General features: G+C 35.7%; 1 protein-coding gene across 1 annotated transcript in view; it reads left to right on the forward strand.

Annotated features, from left to right (window-relative positions):
* The window catches only part of LOC123241558 (membrane-spanning 4-domains subfamily A member 3-like), a 31864-nt gene extending 12270 nt beyond the window's left edge, over nt 1–19594 (forward strand). Inside the window, exon 2 of the mRNA XM_044669176.1 lies at nt 18871–19594. Within this exon, the coding sequence (XP_044525111.1) occupies nt 18871–19594 (724 nt within the window). The remainder of the gene's footprint in view (nt 1–18870) is intronic.
* Nucleotides 19595–22488: the final 2894 nt, after the last annotated feature.

Here is a 22488-nt window from a genome sequence, read left to right on the forward strand (position 1 = left end):
GGGAAGAGTGTTTTGGAGTAGGAAGTCAAAGAGAAATGTGATTATCATTAAAGGACAATTGATTGAGCTTTAATGAATGGTAGCATTAATTTGATTATAGTTCTCAGAGGTTGAAAGCAGGTGTGAGGGAGAGGTGGCCAGGGAAGTGGCTTAGTGGACCTGAGACTATCCTTTTTTTGGACTATTAATTGGGTTAAAGACTTTGAACACTATATTGTTGGACATCTTTGATTCATAATGAGCTAGTTGTCCACAAAAACAGCCAGATTTCTTTCATAGAAACTGTTGTCTAGGTGTGGTTTACCTGTAATATATGCAGTTGATTTTTTGGTAAAAAAGTTAATTTATAAAAGATAAATTTAATTATATTTGGCTCATTGTTTTAGGCTCTTGGGACCTTTTTTGGATTTGACTCATCCATCATATTAACTATTCTTTCCATCTTCTTGTCTTATGCAAATTTGGTTAGTGTGCATATTATTGTATGCATGGTTAGTATGCATAGTGTTGAGTAACACAGAAGCCACAGACAGACCCCTGGAACATTTCACTAGAAAACATCCTTGCCCTGACAAAAGTAAGGAGGACTTGATTTAAAGTAATCAGAAGTCAGTCAATCAATAGACATTTGTTCAGGGCCTGCTATGTTTGAGGCTCTGTGCTAAGGGCAGAGGATGCAAATATGAAAAAGAAAGACAATAACAGAGAGGCAGCAGTGATATTTGGATAGAGGACTGGCCTGGGGAGTTTGGAAGATATGGGTACTGGTGCTGCCACTGATGATGGCAATGTGATCATGGCCGTCTCCCAGATCTCTAGGCAATTTCCCAAGACTAAGTTACAGACAATTGCTCATCTGTATCAGTGGAGGGACTTTCCATAGCTGTAATTCCCCACACTGATTAAACCAGAGGTTCTTCCTCATCCCCCCCTGCAAGAGGAAAACCTTGTGCTGGGGACTGATGGGGCACATAAGTTAAATAAGACGTGCTCCTTGCTTTTATGGAGTTCATAGCCGAGCAAGGGGAGACTGACAACAAACTCAAATTTACAACGCTACCAGTCCCAATAAGAACCAGATCCATATCGTGCTTTCAGGTTTAAAAGTGATCTTGATACATCCTTGTTGGTCTTCCCAACAACTTTGTAAAGTTCTGGTGTTTTGGTCACTATCACAGTTTTATAAATGAAGAAGCTGAGGTTCAGAGAACTTAAATAATTTATACATGGAGTCAGAGCTAGCTATTTAGTGTTGGGGCAGAGTTCAAACTCTAGAGACTCCCAAATGTAGTGCTTTTTTCTACATACTCAACTCCCCGCCCCCACTCCCATTCCCTATTCAATAAAAATACAATCAGGATATTGTAGAATAGAAAGGATCAAGGGCAGAAACCAGACAGGGTACTATTGAGGTCAGGAAAGAAATGTCATTGAACATCTTGTTCAAAAAGGAATTGAAGCATATTCTTGTGAAATCTTTGGGAGGCAAGCCATTTCCAATTTAACAGCTTAATCCTGGGTATTTTCCAGAGATGCCACTACTTTATATTAAGAGGGCAGCTGTTATTATTATTTTTTGAAAGCAAGTACTTAAATTATTTAACTAAAATGATAAGTTTATGTGTCCTGATTTTTTTCAACTTCAGAACATAAAATAACTTTCTCAGTCCCTGCTTTTTTGAATCTTTAAATTGTTTTAGTTACATGAAGTGCTTAAAAACACATAAAAAATGAAACAGTCTTAGGTCAGTGTGGGAAAACTTAAAACTGGCCTATGCCATTAACTCAAGTCTTTACATTTCTGAACCTTTAATTCACAAATTAGAAATGAAAGGTGCAGCCTTGGAGATTGCAGAAACTTTTTCAGTTTTCAAGTAATTTCTCATTTTAGAATAAATCACTCTCAAGGGAAGAAGTCAAATCAAGTCAGATCAGTGAGCATTTGTCTCCTGTGGGCCAGGTACTGTGCTAAGACTGGAGATAGAAATTAAAAAAAAAAAAAAGATAGCCCTTGTTCTCAAGGAGCTCATAGTCCTTGCAAACAACTATTATGTATAAATAAAGTATTATAGAGAATAAATTGTATATATTTAGTGGAGGGATGGCACTAGCATTAAGGGGATTAGAAGAAGACATCATCTCCCAAAGTACTTACTACAATGAAAATAATATCTTCATTAGTTTAACTTAATCTATGAATTTAAGTAACTCTTACTAATTCACTGGTGTTACTTTAACATTATAATCATGCTATGTAACCTATGTGAATGTATGTACATGTATATATGTTCACTCCTGATTGTGACATTTTTTATAGATGATATTATAGAGGAATAATTGCAGTATATTTATGACATATTCACTTCTCCAGCAGTTAAGCATTATCCTTGGTATCAAGGATTGAAAATTCTGGGGAGAAAATAAGTTTGAGCAAGTATGGGTCTTGACCTACTGATAAAACTCTTAAAGTGTTATTGTTCCAAATAGTAGCTAATTAAAAGTAGTTATTCTTATTCTATGTTGATCTTGAATTTAAACCATCTTATTGATATAGTTTATATTTTAGAAATTTTTAAATAGCCATTTAAATTTGAAAAATCTGATTATTATTGAAAAGGCCATTTTTATTCACTGTATGACTCATTTATTTCATGTAGTCTTTGTCACATTTTTTTTAAGGTCATACGATCATAGATTTGGACTTGGAAAAGAACAAAGAGATCATATTATATGATCTTCTTTTACAGAAGAGGAAATTGAAACTTTGAAAAATTCAATGACTTGCCAGAGGTCACACCTCGGTTGTGTTCCAAGGCAACAGAGCAATAAGAGCTAGGCAATGGGAGTTGTGACTTGCCCAGAGTCATAGAGCTAGAAAATGTCAAGAGACCAAATTTGAATCTAGGATCTCTCATCTCTAGTCCTGGCTGTCTATCTACTGAGCCACCTAGCTGCTCCCAAATTCAATGTTTTTTTTTTCACCATACCACATTGTGTCTTCTTATATAGTTCCTTATAAGATAACAATTTTATCATTTGTGGTCCTGATTGAGATCAGTTGAAATACCAGCTATGGCTCTGAAAAATATCTCATTTATAGATTATCTTTGTCTTACCTTTTCCATTACCTTTAAAATAAATTACATTTTAATTTGAATGCATATTTTAGGCATTTTTGCATCTTGTATTATGTGTATGTATACACTTACACACATTCATATGTATGTAGAACCCCAGTATAAATGGTGCTGGGGTCTGAAAGACTTGAGTTCCAATTCTGTCTCAAACATCTAGTAGCTGTATGACATGGGTAAGTCACTCAGTCTGCCTCAGTTTCCTTGTTTAAGATAATAATACCTACCTCACAGGGTTGTTGTGTCCATATGCAATAATAATTGTAAAGCGTTTTACAGATCTTAAAGTGCTTTATAAATGCTAAAGATGATGATGAGGATGATGATTTTATAAGCAACAGGGACAGCTCTGGGCCTTGGCTCAGTAATTATTATTTTCTGTTTCCCACCGATCCTAAATGAACCCTTTTTTCTCCTTCTGATGTGGGGCATCATGGGATAATGTAGAGTTCTGGTTTTGGTCTTAGAAGCTTATCTGAACTTCATTCCCACAAAACTGACTTGCCTATTGGACATCTCAAACTGGATGCCCCCTCAAAACACCTCAGACAGAATGTCCAAAACAGAATCTATTATTTCCTGCCCCCATCCCTCTTTCAGAGTTCGTTACTTACCTAATTTACTTACCTGCCTCCACAATCTTGCCTTTAGTCTCTCTGACACATCTCTGTCTGATTAATTTTCACAAAATTCTCTTTCCATCAGGTACACCCACTCCTAACCCTTCAGTGGTTCTCCGAGGCTGAGATACAGTCTGAACTCCTTAGCATGTTCTGTGCTCTCTGATTTTGACTTTGCTATTTATGCACTGAGACAGTAGTTCAGTTCCTTCTGTAAGGATGGGATTTGCACAATCACTTCACACACTTCACACCTCGTGCTGAAGATGCCCTCCTCAGCTTCCCCCCACCTCAGATTTTTGTAACCTGTATTCATTTTGTATAAAGAAGAGGCAGCAGGGTAGAGTGAATAGAGAGAACTGGATGCTGAGTCCAGCAGACCTGGGCCAGGCTTGCCTCTGACACCTACTGTCTGTGTGACCATGGCCAAGTTAGTTAAGCTTTCAGTGCCCCAGGCAACTCTCTAAGACTATATATTGTGGAGCAGGTTTCCATCTTCCTTCAGAGAGGAAGCTCCTCCCTGGGATTCACCATACTGACGACATTACAGGTCCAGTCCAAAAACAGGTCATTTTGTCTGTCTGTTTGTCTTGTGTATATATGCACCTGCGCCCATCTTCCCAAGTAGAAGGCTAGCTTCTTTTTAAGGTCGGTTTCATTTTTTTTAATATTCTAGAACACTCTCTGGCATACTACAAGTATGTTATAAGTATTGATTGACTAAGGTGGGCAAAGTTGTGGGTTCAGTCCTCATTACCTTGGTAATGGGGAAAACACATGGCTTCATGACCACAGACTGAGCCTCTAATGATAGCTGACCCATCATTACCCAAGAGGTGGTTTATATGTGCCCAAACAGGTATTTTAGGGCCTTTGTGGCCCTTCTTCACCTCTGGGACCTTTATATTATTTGGAGTTCCTTAAGTTCCATCACCTAACCTCTGTTTCCTCATCCCTATTTTAATAGGGCAGGATTGTATTAAATGATTCCTAGGTTTCCTCCATCTCTAAAGTTGTGATCCTCTGCTTGAACTCCATTTCATTGTTGTCAAGGAGTGAGCTTGGTGCTATTGTTGGATGTCATTGTGCAGGGTTAAAAGCATAGAAGATCTAGTTGGATGTGGAATTCTGAGGGGATCTAACACTGTACAGAGGGGTATGACTCTTAGAGAAAAGGACTGATATCGTGGGTGATGCCTTTTCTTCAAATTACTGTTGTGAAATCAAAAGTATGACCTGAATTTTCATTAGGTACTTGGTAATTTGAACACTGTCTTGCTTATCTGTGTCTTCTGAAATACCTTTTGTTCTTTTTTTATATTTTAAAAATGTTTAATTGATGTTCTTTTCTTATTCTCTTTTCTTTTGTTTTTCTTTTTGGCATTACTATCTCTACAATGGTAACTCGTTCAGTATTTAATCTGACCTAGATTGAAAACTCCATGAAGGGAGGGAACTCATTTATTTTTATATTTTCCATTAGCACTTAGTACTCTATTCTAAATATATCTGGGGCATACATAAATAATGATCCAAATATATTAAACTAAGTTTAAATGCTTTACTATCCCAGAAACATATCTTTAGAGTATTCTCAGCTTGGGTTTGGGTTCTGGTTCTCCCTTATTAAGTACACAGAAGTTTTTCCTCCTCCTCCTTAACCTTAGTGCTTTCCCTCTGAGATAAACTCTAATTTATCCTGTATATATTTTGTTCGTATATAGTTATTTACATCTTGTCTCCCTCCATGAGACTGAGAGAGCAGGGACTGGATTTTTCTTCTCTCTTTGTACTTCTGGTGCTTAACTCAGAGTAGTTGCTTAATAAATGCTAGTTAATTAGTAATTGAGAGAACTGGTTCCTGGTCTCAGACCACCACTGATGTACTATACTGGTAAAGGTGTTAGCAGTAGGAAGAATTGTATCATGGAGGTTAACTTAAGTCTTTGATAAATGATCTCCCTCATAACAAACCCTGTTCATTCATTCAGTCCCTTAAAGGGTGTTGGCAGAGATTTTTGCTAGTTTTAAGGTACCCACAGTGAATTGACTGTGTGATATTCCAGAAGTGGCTTCATTGTCTCACCAGAGGTGAATAGAGAAAGGACTCCTGGCACAAGTTCCAGAGGGTAGTCAGCCAGATCATCTTGCCAAACATTCCAGCCTCTGACAAGGCTTCACTCATCACTACCTCTCAGGCAGTCCCCTTGGGACTTGTCACAGCTCCCTTTCAACAATAGGATAATCCTTCCTCTGTGTATGTTTTTATGCATCTTAAATCTGAAGACTTTTTTTTAAGGAGGTTTGAATGTGTGTGGAGAGGATATGAGATGAAATCTTATACCTGATTCCCTTCTTTTTCTCTGCTACCTGAACAGGGCATTATTGAGTGGGTAGTGAAGCAGTGAATTGTGGTAGGAAGGATCATGACCTGGGGAATCAGGAGGCATAGATTCTAGTCTTACTTCTGCCCCTAATTAGCCTTTGTGACCTTGGGCAAGTGACTTCCCTTTTCTGACCTCTCTCATTTATAAAATGAGGGGGATTGGGGATGGAGATTCTAAAAGATCACCCTAGTGTAGATATTAATAATATGGAAATAGGTCTTGATCAGTGACACATGTAAAACCCAGTGGAATTGCGCATTGGCAATTGGGGGATGAGAGGAGGGGAGGGAAAGAACATGACTCATGTAACCATGGAAAAATTTTCTTAATTAATTAAAAAATAAAAATAAAATAAAATGAAGGGGTTGGTTTTGATAATCTCCACCCTCTTCTTCCTTTCTTTCCTTCCCCTTCTCCCTCAATGAATCCATGGGTCATCTAGTCCCTATGGTTTGGCCAGGCTGTAAGGGTGACATGGCTATTTTCAACACTTGACTGATCTGGGAGTCACAACTATAAGCCTTCCAGTGAGATGGAGAACCATTTTTTTGTTGCTATCAGTAAATCAGGCAATAAACATTTATTAAATATCTAATATGGGCCAGGTACTGTGCTAAGCATTAAGAATGCAAAAAAGGGACAATCTCTATCCTCAAGGAGCTCACATACTAATGGAGGAGGCAACAAGCAGACAAATATGTACTAGTAAGCTATATTCAGGATAAATATGAAATAAATAAGAGAGAGAAGGTGCTAGAATTAGGAGAGATTGGGGAAGATTAGAAGAGATTGAGAGATCTCCCTATAGAAGAGATATCATAAAGACCTATGGACTTTACCATATGCCCTGTTACTATATTTTCTGGACTCTTAGATGCTGGCATTTGACCTACTGGAACACGCTAAGCATCCTCTGGACCCTGCCCTCCACATCACACTATATCTTTAATACTTTGCACCTTTCCTTCCTTTGTAGCAATGGATCTTTTATATGTGTTGTCTTTATCAAGTAGAGTTTGAACTTTTTTGGGGTTGGGGCTATCTTGTTTTTTTTTTTTTCCTATTTGTATCCCTAATGCTAGCACTATATGCTTGGTACATTGTAAACATTTAATAAGTTTGATGAATGTTTTTCTATTCATTCGTTCACTCATTCATTCATTTAAACTCATTCTCTGATTCGTTACTTTTTCTCATTCTCTTAATATTTCTTTGGCACCCAGATTGTTTGGTTCACATTCTAGGATTCCAGATGAGGAAGGGAAACATTTGGAGTATGGTTGGGTTTCTTAGTTTAAAAAGAAAAACAAAAAGAACAATATAAAAAGGGAAAGAAATCTTGTTTATATTAAGCAAATAAAGGTTTAGTGTTTCATCAGTTTCAGAGTGGTAATTTCTAGAATAAAAATAATCATTTATATCTTATGGCAGTTAACATGTATCTAATTCAACAATTATAATTATAATTGAGCTTCATTAGTGTGCTTTGTGTTATGCTAAAATCTTTGAATGCTGACAGAACATAAAAGGCAGCCCCTAACTTTGAATGACTTCAGGATTGGTATTGAAACAAGACCCATACACAGAAATCAAATGGAAAGTGATTGTTCATTGGGTGAAGCTAGATCTAGGTCTTGAAGGATGGATTGGAATTTGGTCATAGTTAATGTGACAATGTGAAAATTTGTTTTTCTCAGATAAGTATATTATATTTTATTATACACTGATAACAAATTGTATGTATTGTATTATTGTTATGTTACATATAAAAAATAAAAATGAATGGTAAAAATAGTAATAGTAGTTAATGCTGTGTATTATGTGAATATTTTCTTCCTCTTTTCAGATTCTCTGACAGTATGTTTCCCTTGGATCTCTCAAAATTAATTGTCACCTCCTAGCTGTGGCAGCTTATTAATTGCCCCTTTGCATGTTATCAGTACTCTTTGAATTAGTAACATTTCAGTATTCTAAAGTCATCACTCAGGAGTTTGAAACTTTTTTTGGGTGTCCTGGACCCCTTTAGCTGTCTGAGTAAGCCAATGAACCTCTTCTTAGAATGATATTTTTAAGTCCATAAAGTAAAATACATTTAGTTATAAATACAACCAGTTATGTTGAAATAGTTACCAAAATGTAAAAAACAATTCACATTAGGTCTATAAGTATAACCTTCTGAAGTCTAAATATTGGACTTTCTTTCCTCATTTATAAAAATAGATTGTTAAATGAATTCTTAATAACAGAGCTTACAGACACATTATTCTAAATCATCTTTATAATTTATTTTCTTTTGACTTGTTGATATTTTTGTACATAAAATATATGATAATTAAATTTGTGAAATGTTTATTTATTTTCTTTCACTTGATCCTCTTAGTATATTTGATTTGTAGACATGAAAAAATGACTTACCTGAGGTCATATAGGCAGTTAAGTGTCTAGGATTTGAGTTTAGACATGTAGGTGGTATAGTGAATAGAGAGCTGGAACTGGAGTTAGGAAGACCTGAGTTTGAATCCAGCCTCAGGTTCTTTTGAGCTATGTCATCATGGGCAAATTATTTAACTTCTATCTGCCTCAATTTCCTCATAAATGGAGATAATAACAGTGCCCATTTCCCAGGGTTGTTGTGAGGATCAAATGAGAAATTTGTAAAATGTTTTGTAAGTCTAAAAGTACTAGTTATTATAGCCATATATATGTTAGCTATATATGATTATAGCTTCTTATATTTCTTATTCTGACTCTAAACCTAATGATCTATATTATTATTCTAACTGAATATATTATTAGATATCATTATTAGATATTATGATTAACTATATTATCATATATTCATCTACATGTTTATTATTCTGATTCCAAGTCCAATGATCCAGTGCTCTTTCCACTATATTATACCAACTGTACTTTAGGGCCAGTTTCTACTTAAGAAGAATTGAAATCTGGCAGGAAATATTGTATTTAATCCTCCTTCTTTGGCCAGTCCCCAAATCTTAGTGTCCTATTGTCCTCTGCTGGACCTGAGCAGCCCATTGTCATTAGTTCAGTACTTAGACCTTTTTGACTTTGAACTCACTGACTGACCTTGAATTCTTTTTTGCTACTGTATAGCGCTTTGTCCCCTTTGCTTCACTCTCTGCCCATATAAAAAGGTGTTCCCTTGTTCTTTTGCTCTGCCCAGTTCCACTTCTTTATTTGACATCAGTTTTTTCCAAGACATACTCATTTTACTCTTTCCAGCCCTCTCAAATTCTTCAGTGATCTTCTAGTCCAATTCCTCTTTCTTTCATGCTTCTGTTCCCCTCTAATACCCAAGGATTCTTGTTCCTTATTTCTCTTCCTGGTATGATGGTTTTTGCATCTCTGTAGTCACTGTTTGTGTTTGTATTGATTCCCTCCAACTTTATCTTTTAGTACTAATATATTCAAATATTTACCAAATATTTTATATTTGTTCCGTGCATTAAATTGTAAGCTCCTTGAGGGCAAAGATATGCAAGGACTTTTAGTATCACCAGTACTTAGCATTGTACCTGGCAGCATAGTAGGGACTTTAACAGATATTTATTGATTGGCTGATTGCAAGGTACTGAAAGTTACAAAGAAAAAGATATTGCCACTTACATCTAAGTATACATATGTATGTGTGTATATATGCATATATGTATATAAAATAAGATATCATTAATGTATTTCCTTTGTGACTGTGGAAACTTAAAAGCATTTTTTCCTCTTTTCCCAGAAAATAGGCATGTTATATTGGGAAAAATATAATTGGAATGAGGCAGTATAAAGGGCTTGTCTCTGAGTCAGGAAGTCTTAGGTTTGAACACTTTCTCAGACATGTGCTTAGCTCTGTCTGGGAGGTCACTTAATCTCTCAGTGTCCCAAGTAACTGTGACTATGTATGTGAATTGCAGAACATGTGCTGAACTGCATTGTGTTTCCTCACTGAGCTTTTACTATACCAGTGAAATAACATTCCAGTCCAAAAAAGTGAAACTGTAATTAGAATGAAAATCATGGTATAAAGAACCTAAGCTTGTTGGACTTTCTTCATTAGTTTCTCCTGATTTTCATTATCTCCATTTAACATGGGAGGTATGTCAACTGAGTGGAAAGAATGTTAGACTTGGGATCAAAGGACTTATAGCTTTTCTGAATTTTGGTAGACTATTGAACTTCTCTGGTCTTCCGTTTCCTCATCCATAAGATGAAGAGGTTGGTTTAAATCAGTGATTCCCAAAGTGGGTGCTATCGCCCTCTGGTGGGTGCTGCAGTGATCCAGGGGAGTGGTGATGGCCACAGGTGCATTTATCTTTCCTATTAATTGCCATTAAAATTAAAAAAAAAATTAATTTCCAGGGGGCTAAGTAATATTTTTTCTGGAAGGGGACGGTAGGCCAAAAAAGTTTGGGAACCACTGGTTTAGATGGCTCTGAGCTAATGTTTACTGTTACTTAAGGTATGTACGTCGTGCTCATTGCAGTTGATGCATTGTGGTAAGAATGGGCAGGTATCATGCTTGGAGAGATAGAATCTGCCCTCTCCAAGAATTTGGTTCAGACAAGTTAGAGCAATGAACAGGCAACCAGTAATGGTTTCCCTTTCAAACTAACCTTTATGAAAAGACATCTATTGACAAGGACATGGATGAACCACTTTATCATCATTTTAAACCGAGACGCTCTATCCACTTTAACTCCTTTAAGAAGAGGAAAACTTGAAATAGTAGAGACTCAGGTTTTTTCATTTGATGGTATTGAATTGGTTGAAAATGAACATGGTTAATTTTGGCCCTTAGTCAGTGGGTGATATTTCACGAAGGCTTGTGTAGAAATAATTGTTAGAAGTACAAGAGATCTCAGAGGCTATCATCCATTGCCCTCATTTTACAGATGAGAAAACTGAGGCGTAGAGTGGTTTTCACCTATGTAAGATTACAAAGCTAGTTAGTGGCAAACCTGGAATGGGAACTCTGATTTCAAGACTAACGCTTTTTCATTCTAGTGAGAATAATACTGTTAGTTTGTTTTGATTGTTTTTTTTATTGGTCTGGCTTGTCAGAACCAATTGAAATCTCTTTAGAAGTCAGATCTTTTATTTCCAGTGTTTGTAGTTCCTCATCTACATCTTATACTACCAAATATACACAGTGCCATATACCTTGAGGGCAAAGAGTTACCAATGAATGTGCATATTTATGTATATTATACAAATTTTATATACACACATATGTATCAGAATGATGGAGTCATAGAATCTTAGAGTACATATATGCCAATATTCACATATATAAACACACACAAAAATCGATATATCTGTGTGGTAGGTTCTCCCAAGTATGTTGGGGGTCTGTTATGGGATAATGAAGGCATACTGTACATAAAATGCATATTGGATTTTCTGCCCACAGCTACTGTTACGCTTCTGTCATGTCCTAGTGTTCCAAACACAGTGAGATGAAATAGGCAAGAGGAAAAAAAATACGCAAATTTCATTTCAGTATCCACAGCAGCTGGAATGAGCGTCAAACAGATGGGCTTTTCCACCCTGATTATCCTAACCTCCTAAATATAGAAATACGTGCTTTAAAAAAATGTAAATTACCCGAGGGGGTGGTGTAGCACATGCCAGGCAGTGCTAACGAGTGCAAATAGATGTCATTTGCTGACAGATGAATCTCAGCTCCCACTGCTGTATGTCTATTATTTCTTTCATTTAAAAATTTCCTTTATGCCATGCTTGTTTTTTTCTCTAAATGGAAGCTCAAGTCTTTTACCCCCTATATGGTATTTAAAAAAAATGAGTATGAGTAGGATCATATGTTAAATATAATCAACCTTAATGCTGTGTGGTTATTTAAAATTCCTTTAAAATTATTTAAGGGATACATTGTCTAAGCCATCTCATTTGTGTTGTCAGATAACGTTTATTGTGCACCCTCTGGCTGTAGAGTACCTTTCTAAGAGCCTTGAGAGGCACAGAGAAAGAAGAGAAGCCAATCTTTACTAGTCTAATTAGGGAGACAAAGCACATGTCTGTGTAAATGATGTAAGGAAACAGCATGGCAACATATAAACAAACATACTTGTTTATTTTTACTGGCATCATCCATTATAAGGAGTCTCTTAATTTTCCTTTTGTAATAGAATTTCATTAAAATGAATATGTTGCTAGATAGAAAACATTTCCAGGCTCCAGCATCTAGAGGTTTCAGTCTGTTTTTTTTTTCTGTAGTACATTTAGATGTACCTTATATATATTTTCATCCTCCATCCCTGAGGATATTTTATTATGTTGTTAGTTTTTATCTTGATTTGTTTTGATGTTAGGAGTTTAGGAGTTTAGGTGGATGAGGGTGGTTTTGATGTTTTGAATTGGGGAAAGAGTTAAGGGGAGTTTGCTACTTGATGTCCCTGTCACAGCTAGGGCTAAATAGCTGTAAATTGTCCAGTTGCAGCTCCAATGTTTTCTTCCTCTGTCAGCCTGTGATACAAATGGCACCCGCTCAAATTATGGAACACAGCTGTCCAGTCTGGCTGTCAGCAAGGGGCGTGGTGGGTTAAGTGAAGAGTACTACTGTGGTAAATTGATGCTCTACAGAAGGGTGTCACAACAGGGTGCTTAACTCAGAGTCAGGGACACATGGGATTCTGGGATGCATTAGAAGAGGAATAAGCTTCCAAGACCAGGAGAATGTATTCTGTCCTTGTCGGACCTCATCTGGAATATCATGTTCATTTCAAAGTTGGCTTAAGAAAGACATTAATAAGCCGCAGAGCATCCTAAGTGGAGGATATCCAGGAAGATGAAAGACTTTTGAGTCATATGAAGATCATTTGAAAGAACTGTATTCAAGTATTTGAAGGGCTGTCAGATGGAGGCGAGATTAGACTTGTTATGTGCCATTGCTCTGGTCATCTTACATTCCTGAAATGTCCTTCCTCCTTAACTACTCTCTTCCTTTTAAGTCACAGCTCAAGCAATTATCTCCTGTGTAGCTTAGTTTTTCTTATGCCCTCAATTAATAGTTCTCTCCTTCCCAAACTACCCTGTTTTGAAATTCTTTGTATAGATTTGAATTTATTCACTTATATTTATGGCACATGCATTTTATTTGTATTTTTTAGCTTTCCCCATTAGAATATAGTAGAGATTGCTTCCTGCTTTGCACTTATATTCTCAGAACTTAGTATAGTGCTTGGCACATAGCAGGTACTTAAAAAAAAACTTGTCAGTTAACTGATTCTGTTTGACCTAGAGAATAGAACCAGGAGTAATGGGTGGAAGTTTTAGTGGGGCAAGTTTTGGGTTGTTATCAAGAAAAGTTTCATAATAACTGGAGCTATACAATAGTAGAGTGGGTTGCCTTAAGAAGTAATGAGTTCTATTTTTAGGCCACAAGATGGCCAGTCTTTCCAATTCTCAAACTCTGTGATTCTCCCTCTATCACTTACTAACTATGTGACTATGGGCAAGTCACTTACCTTCTTTGATCTTCATTTTCCCATCTGTTAAAAAGGGAATAATAATATCTATTATTATATATTATGACAATATATAATAATAATATCTACCTCCCAGAGTTGTTGTAAGGTTTTAAAGAAATAATTTATGTAAAGTACTTTTCCAACCTTGAAGAATTATGTACATGCTAACTTGTTATTTTCACTTCTTGGTTCCCCTAATAAAATTATCAGTAATTTTCATTGAGTTTACCACCACCTTGCATATCACATGGCACTACATTTGTCCAATGTTTCTGATATTTTACTGTTTCCCTGTGACAACATTTGTGAACTGCTCATCCTGAAATTGTAGAATAGTAAAAATCTATTGGATATCACAGTGGTTTACATGCAATAAGAGTTTAAGAAATGTGTTTTCATTAATCCATTAATTCATTTATTTACTCATCATTTTTATGGAGAGTATCATATGGGCAAGAGAGAATGTTAGCTGTTTAGAATTGTTAGTACTACCTCTACTGAAGTCCTGTTCTAAAGATTTCTAATGGCTCTCCCATTTCAAACCTTCTTCTATCCAGCTGCCAAATTGATATTCCTAAAGAATGGATCTGACCAGGTCTCATCCCTATTCAAGAAGTTTCAGTGACTTTCTGTTGCCTTTAGGATAAAATCCAAACTCCTCTACTGAGCATTTAAAACCCATCACAATCAGGATATGATTTTGCAGTATTCTTCCTCATTTACACTATGTTTAATCTCCATGCTATTCCCCATATATGACATTCCATCTTCATACCTTTGAACATCCATTCACAGGACTTGCACTTTCCTCTCTTCTGCCTTTTAGATCCCCTAGCTCTCTTTGTGGTACAGTTTAGGTTATCAGGTTCTCTTATAAGAAGCCTTTCCTGTTTATTTTAATTCTTAGTCTCTCCCATTACTTTGTATGCATTTTGTATATATTTCGCATTTACTTATCTTTTCATGTGTTGTTTCTTCTAATAAGAATCTAAGCTTCTGGAAGGCAGGGATTGTTTCATTTTTGTCTTTGTACCCACTGTATCTAGCATATAAAATAAGATGCTTAGTAACTGCTGGTTGGATTGAATTGTCATGGAGGTCATATGATCATAGATCCAGAACTGGAAGGCCTTCAGTGGCCACCTAGCCTCACATCTTCATGAAATGATTCATTGTGTTGGCTAGGGGCTGCACAGAAGTTTCTTAGTAATGATATTTATTGTAATGTGATTTTTGTCTAAGGTAAAATTTGTGTTTATTGAAGGGATAGATATTTTTTTAAAGTACATTCCCTTCTCTTAATCTCAGGGTACTTCATTTGGACCTCAAGAAGAAACCACATCTCCTTAACTATTATGGTTTTGCTATGTACCAAGGTTAGAGTGTAAGATGTTGTGTACATGTTGATAGAGTATACTTAATTGGGTCAGACAGAGAGGACTGGCCTCATTTAATTTTTTTCTGAACAACAATGGTTACTGTTTCAGAGTGGAAGGAAAAACTACATGAGAAGTGATGTGGCAAAAAACATTCCTTTTCCCTTTATTTTCTACTCAAGGGTGGAGAGGGTAAATAAGTGAGAGATGAAATGAATCAATATGAATCAGTATTCACTATTTTACTGATGAATTAAAATGAAGATCTGAAAGGGTGTTAGCAATGGGAATGAAACAAGAATCCAGTTGTCCCTACTTTTTCATTTGTGTTTTGGAGAATTGATGATCTAGGAACCACAATACTAAGAGAGAGCATTCAGCTTCAGTAAACAGAGTAAACTGGAGATAAAATCAACTATAAGCTACTTATATTCATAGTTTAGGAAGTTATTAGAAAGCTGCTCAGGAAAGCTTGGGTGAATCTTGGTTAATAGATCTCAGTGAGAATATGGAGTAGTACATTCCTGTACCCTTTTATAGGCAATTCTGGGTATCCAATTCACTGCAGTTTCATTTTCCCTGAACTTGACTTGCAATCATCCCAGTTCCACTGGGCAAACCTCAGAGAAGATCTGAAACACTCAGCTTTCAGGTTGGATTATTTTTGTTTAGATGGACACCTGTGTATACATTTGTCAGCCTGGCACTTTTCCTGCGAACTGCTCTTGCCTTATTGTCCTGGGATAAAGTGATAGTTCACCCTAGAGCAAAGAAGTAATACCATCGTTTGCTTAGCCCTACAAAATAATTTGAAGTTTGTAGCTCTGCTTAGATGACACCTTTTTATTAAGACAGTAAACCTTTTTATTACAGACACCTTTTTATTAAGTCAGTATTCTAAGTATCTAAGGTGGGGTTTGGTCATTGATTAAAGCATATTTCCAGAATTCTAGAGCTGGAAAGAATCTGACAAGTCATCTAGCATTAAGCCAACCCTACCTGAAGCATAATCTTTTTCTCATGCAATACTCTTATTTATTTAAAAAATTTACTTTTAACATTAATTTAATATGGTTTTTTGAGTTCCAAATTCCCTCCATCTCCCACCCATTGAGAAGTCAAGCAATGTTATCAATTTATACATGTGAAGTCATGCAAAACATTTTTCCCTATTAGCCCCATGCAACATCCTTAAATGATCATACGGCTTTTGCTTGAAGACAGCCTTAGCAATAAAGAATTTACCATGGCCTGAATCTGCTAATTATATTTTTGTGAAGTGCTAATTGTTTGGAGATTCTCTCTATATTGAACCCAATCCTGCCTCCTTGTAACAGCTATTTACTCTTCCCATTCTACCTTTGGGGCCAAAAATTACATGTAATCCATTCATTTATTTATTCAATAAATATTTTAAAAAGTTTATTATATACAAAGCACTGGGGAGTAATAAAATTTAGATAATATACAGTACTTATTTCTCACATACTTTACAGATCTCTCAGAAGTATAAGATAGATAACTGTAACACAATATTACATGGTGGTTATTTGCAAGTTGCAAAACAAAATACTATGTGTGATCTGATCTTTCAAATATTTGTAGATACTAATCATGTCCTCCTAACTCTTTTTCCTGGGTCCTTCATCAGAACCTCAACTTGGTTGTCTTTTTTTTTTTGACAATTTTTTTTTGACAATTCAGTCAATAAATGCTTTTCTTAAATTTGGCACTCAAATGTAGTCCAGGTGATTAATGGCCTTCTTAAAATATGGCACTCAGAACAACATAAAATAGTCTGAGAAACACAGAAATAAGTGAGACTATTATCTTCTTTATTTGGATATTCTTTTTCTGTCATTGCTGCCTAAGATTGAACTGGCCTTTTAGGCATCTGTATCATAATTTTGAAGTTTAAGTCAGAGAAAGCTTGTCTTTTCTTTTCATGTACATTGTTGTTATTATTTCTACCCCTTCCCAACTTAAGTTCTTTATTCTCTATCAAATGAAATACTTTACACCGATAATTGTTAAAAGTCTGTCTCGTGAACTTGATTTGTTAAACTGGTTAAAAGATGTTAGTAAGAAGTTAGATTTTTCTTAGGTATTATAGAGCCAGGGCAGAGCTATATTTCCATAATCTACCAACTTTGAATGTTGTTTATGTCTCCTTTTTAGCCTGTTAGCATCTGTATTAAAAGAAGGTAAGGCTGGAAAACCACAGCCTCCAGAACATTTAAACCAATATGAACCAAAACTTATATTTAATGGTTTAAGGACAGAGAGTAATTATGTATCTTACTCCAGCAATTCCCAGGGTTGGGCCAGAGTTGTCAAAGTGAAGTGCTATTCTGTGGATTATCAATTAACAAACACTGATGCTGTATTAACACACTCAGACTGTAAATTTGGGGCTAAGATCTGACAGTACTGTGGTTGAATAAACTAGGAAAATTGGCAATCCACAACAATCAGAATTGGTACAAAGTCAGGAACCTGAAGCTGGTGAAATGAGTACACAGAAGAAAATACAAATCATTCTGAATGTGTTATAGGTTAAGAGAAACCCAATAAGTGTATGAAGAAGAATTAAATACTATAAGAAAAACATAAAAGATAAAAATATATACAATGGCAAGTCAAAGAAATGAAGCAAGAGATAAGGAGTGAACTTAAGAGAGAAATAAAAACTATGGAAGGAAAAATTAGAAGAAAATAGCATCGATTAGGAGGAGGAAAACCTTCCCAAAGTAACAAATTCCTCCAAATTAAAATAGAGCAAAGAGAACTCAATAAGATAATAAGAAATGTTAGGAGAAAATAAAAAAGATTGGAAAATAAAAGGAAAAATGTTTTTGATAGTAATATAAAAAACAACTGACCTGGAAAATAGGTCAAGGAAAGATAAATTGAAGAATTCTTGGACTCCTTAAAAATCATGAACAGATAAAAAACCTGGATACCAAGTTTCAAGAAATCATAAATAAACATGGTTAAGATCTGTTAGAACCAAAAGAAAAGTGGAAATACTATTCACCAAGTACAGAAAAAAAACCTCAAAGTGAAAACCAGGATTGTTATATCCCAAATACCTTCCAGGTCAAAGAAGAAGTGCTGTAAGGTTTTGAGTGATAATACATGTATAACCCATTGGAATTGCTTGTCAATTCTGGGAGTGGGGGGGGGACAAGGGAGGGAAACAATAGAATCATGTACTCTTGGAAAGCTTATGTGTAAATTTGTCACTGGAATAAAATAAAAGAAAAAAAGAGTTATTAACTATCTTAAAAAAAGAAGTATTGTAAGCACTCACAAGTAGTAGTTCTATTATCTCAGACAGAATCACACAAGACTTGGAAGTTACAACTTTAAAGGAGAGAAAATCTTGGAATATAATATTTAAGAGGCAAAAGATAAAGCCTTATAGTGAATAATTCAACTTGGAAGGCTAAATTTAATCTATAGGGGAAAATTGTTCTATAATGGAATAGAAGGCTTTCAAACAATATTTATGAAAAGATAAGAGATGAATAGATGCTTTGAAATCTAAACACATGAATCAAACCTAGAAAGGTTCATATATTTGAACATTTGGGAAGAATTAAATTATGATGAAATATGTACCTTCTAATAGAGAGAGGAGGGACAGGAGTCTCTAAAGAACCCTAATATGTTCAAGTGTCAGAGAGGTGATAGGAAACAAAATTCATTGACTTCTGTGGTGTCTGTTCCCATCCCACTTCCTGTGTCAAACCAAGAGAGTGGTGCCAAAGAATCTGAGAAACAGTTTTGGGAACAAGACCTAAGTCAACTAGTAGGGAAGAGTCTAATGGACCTTCTGAAACTGCCTGAAGAAACTGGCCAGTGGCGCAGCAGATTGGAGAGAGCCCACAATGTGTGGCCACCCTAGTTGACAACACTCACATCATGCAGTTGAGAGAAGATGTGGCAGTTAGATCCTCCTATGGCCCTTTGGAGGAATCTATGAAGGTGTTCACAGGAAAGCAAAAGGTCTTTGGGGCTCTCCAGATTGTGAATGGGGCTCTGATCTTAGCCTTGGGAATATTTTTAGGCTCATTCCAACATGCTTCAAAATCCCCCAGAAATGTCTTTTTTATGATATTCTTCACAGGCTGCCCTATTTGGGGAGCTGCATCTTTCATCATTTCAGGATCCCTTTCTATTGTAGCTGAAGAAAAACCCACAAAGAATTCGGTACAAAGCAGTTTTGGGATGAACATTGCCAGTGCAACAATCTCATTAACTGGGATTGTTTTTCTCTTGATCAATTTTGTGCTAAATGGTTGGGAAGTCAGCAACTGTCCCAATGTGTACACTTTGACCAGTTCTACATCAGCTGGGCTCCTGTCTTTGATGCTGATCCTCACTGTACTAGAATTATGTTTTACCCTTATTCTCACCATCTTGAGGTGTAAAGTAAATTGTTGTGAGTCCAATGAGAAAGCTTCATACCCTCCAGACTCTTCTGTGGTTGCTGAGATGACCCCTATTGAACTGCATTCTGAAGGGTTGGAAACCTCAATCCCAGAGCATAATACTGAGATACTAAGCAAATAGTCCAACGGATTTCTCCAGGAAAACTCATTTAGAGCAATCAGTTGAACCAGTCTTTATCCTATGTGACCCTACTGAATGATGTGGCCTCAATTTTTTCTCTCTCAACATAATGTGACTTCTGAGTTCCTTGTAGACTCTGTCTGTGCTTTCCAAACACTTTCCTCCCACCCTCTACCCAGATTTTTTGCTTTCACTGGGGTCTTGCCTGCTATCATGGAAGATGCTACAAAGCATGTTCATTCCCCTTCAGAAGACCAGACACATAGGGACCAATGGATAAGATGGATATGGAGGCATCAGAGATATATTCAGCTCAATACAGGGGAACTTTGGAGACTAACAATTACCATTGATCTGGATTGGTGATGCTGTTATCATGGACACATTTTCCTCAACTGAAATTATAATAGAAATGGGCATAAAAAGGTGGTTGGCTACTCATTCCTGACCTTTGGTGGGAAAATTCATATCTTCTTCCCTAGTCATACAAGCTTCTCTTCTAGGCCAAGTAAAATACCTTTGACACAGGAATAACTATTTAGGTTGAAACACCTAGCTCTTATTTTTCACTATTTCCATAAATGATGCACCCCTTTTGTTAATGTACTTAATATTTATTTTCTCTGAGCCATGAAAAAATGCAGTTACCTTGACCAATATAATTTGTCATCCTCAAAGTATGCATTGGAAAGGGGAGAAAGGATTTAATAAAGATATTTTCTTTATTGCCCCCCCCATAAAGGTTTTATTCTGTTTTGATAGTTTTAACAGAGGAAATAAAAAGAAGGGGAAAAGGGATTCAATACTGAAGAAATAAAGAAGGGAATAAAGGTTATTGTTTCTCATAACTGAGATATATAATAAGATAAAGAATATATCAGCATGGAAGAAAGGACCAGCAGATAAGGCATTTCATAGTCTTCTCACTTACCTGAACTATACAAATGAATGGTAAACTTGCATTCTTTCTCACACACGTATACAATACATTTGATTTGATGCTAAACTTGACTGAGAGATAGGCAGGGGTGAGAAAAAGGAGAAAAAGAAGTTTAAGAGGGAGATTAGAATTGGAGAAGGAATAATCACAAATAAAAAAAGTTAAAATGGGGAAGGAAGACTAAAAGGAAGGAAAGGTTAAGAGCCAGTGATTAGAGTCTGAATGAGAGGAATAGAATGTAGTTGAGGAATCAGAGCAGACCACTTCAGATTATAGATCATTCTGTTATATGTTGATGACATTCCTTCACTTTTTTTGTAAATAGGGGATAGAAAAGTAAAGAGAGGAAAAAATGTGAACATAAAAAATATGAATGGAATGAACTTATTCCCCTCAAAAGGAAGAGAATAGTAGAATAAATTAGAAAGCAGAATCTATCAATATGCTATTTGTAAGAAACTGACTTGAAACATAACATTTCTCATAGTGTTAAAATGAGGAGATGGAGCAGAATTTATTATGCTTTGAGCAAACTCAAAAAAGCAGGGATAGCATTTATGATCTCAGACAGTACAATAGTAAAAATAGACATAGTTAAAAGGAATGACTAGGGAAACTGCATTATGCTAGAAGGAACCATAGACTGAAATTATCTCAGTATTTAGTATAGATACAGTACCTAAATACTTAAAGGAAAATCTCACCATGAGGAAAATATATAGCAAAACCCTAGTAGCTGGGGTCCACCTGTTTTAGACAAATTTAACATAAATAAACAAGGAAGAAGGTTAAGGACAATAATAGAAATTTAGAAAAGCTAGATATGATAAATCTTTTGTGATTATTAAATGTGAATGAAAAAGTGTAGACATACTTCTCAACACCTTTATAGAAACTAAATGTGGTAGGGCATAAAAATCTTATCAAATGCAGAAAACGCAGAAATGTGTTAACAAATCTTTATTAATGCTCACAAAATCCACATATTATCAATAAAGAACCCTTGAAGAAAGGATTAAAACTTAAATGGAGATTAAATAATTTAATCCTAAAGAAATGGTAGGACAAATACAGTCATAGCAACTATAGATAATTTCTTCAAAGAAAATAACAATGAGCCAACATACCCAAATATTTGTACCATCAAAATTATCCTAAGCAGAACGTTTATATCTTTAAACATATTCAACAAAAGAGAGAAAGAACAGATCAGTGAATTGGACATGCAACTTAGAAAAGCAAACAAACGAGAAAAGTTAACACATGAAAAACCTGAACTAAACACCAAAATAGAAATTCTGTAAATCAAAAAGGTTTGGTCTACTTTCTTTTAACTTTGGAGGTAGAACTCAAACAATGAACAAGATTTTCTTAAGTCACGAGAGGGAAGGATGTGGCTGTTGTTAGCCCTTTGATTCCCAACTTCTGAAGAATTATATTGTTCCCCACACTTCAGTTATGGAATGCATCATGTTGTCCTCAACCCTATGATGTCACCTACCCTGTTCTGCTCTTTGTTCTATACTCCCCTAAATCTTTAAAAGAGATTTGCCCTCCTACCACTTTGGAGTCTTAGCTTACTGGGGAACCTAAGATCATATTAATTGGTAAATCTGCACTTTACTAATAAATTTATCATGCTTGGAACTTGTTTACCTTATTTTAACTATTATAATACTTTTTTCTCCATGTTCTTAAAAATATTTTCCACAGATTATATGGAGATACAATTTTAATAATCGTCTTCTGACATTTTGTGATCCATGTTCTCTCCCTTCCTTTCCTTCCCTCTTCCTTAGATGACAATAATATGATATAAGTTGTACATGTGCTATTATGCAAAGTATAATTCTATGTTCATCATGTTGTAAAAGAAGATATATGTTACTTATATGAGAGAAAAATTCATGGAGGAAATAAAGTGAAAAATGGTATATTTCAGTCTCCATTCAGA

Source organism: Gracilinanus agilis, chromosome 3 (assembly GCF_016433145.1).
Source record: "Gracilinanus agilis isolate LMUSP501 chromosome 3, AgileGrace, whole genome shotgun sequence".
Lineage (NCBI taxonomy): Eukaryota > Metazoa > Chordata > Mammalia > Didelphimorphia > Didelphidae > Gracilinanus > Gracilinanus agilis.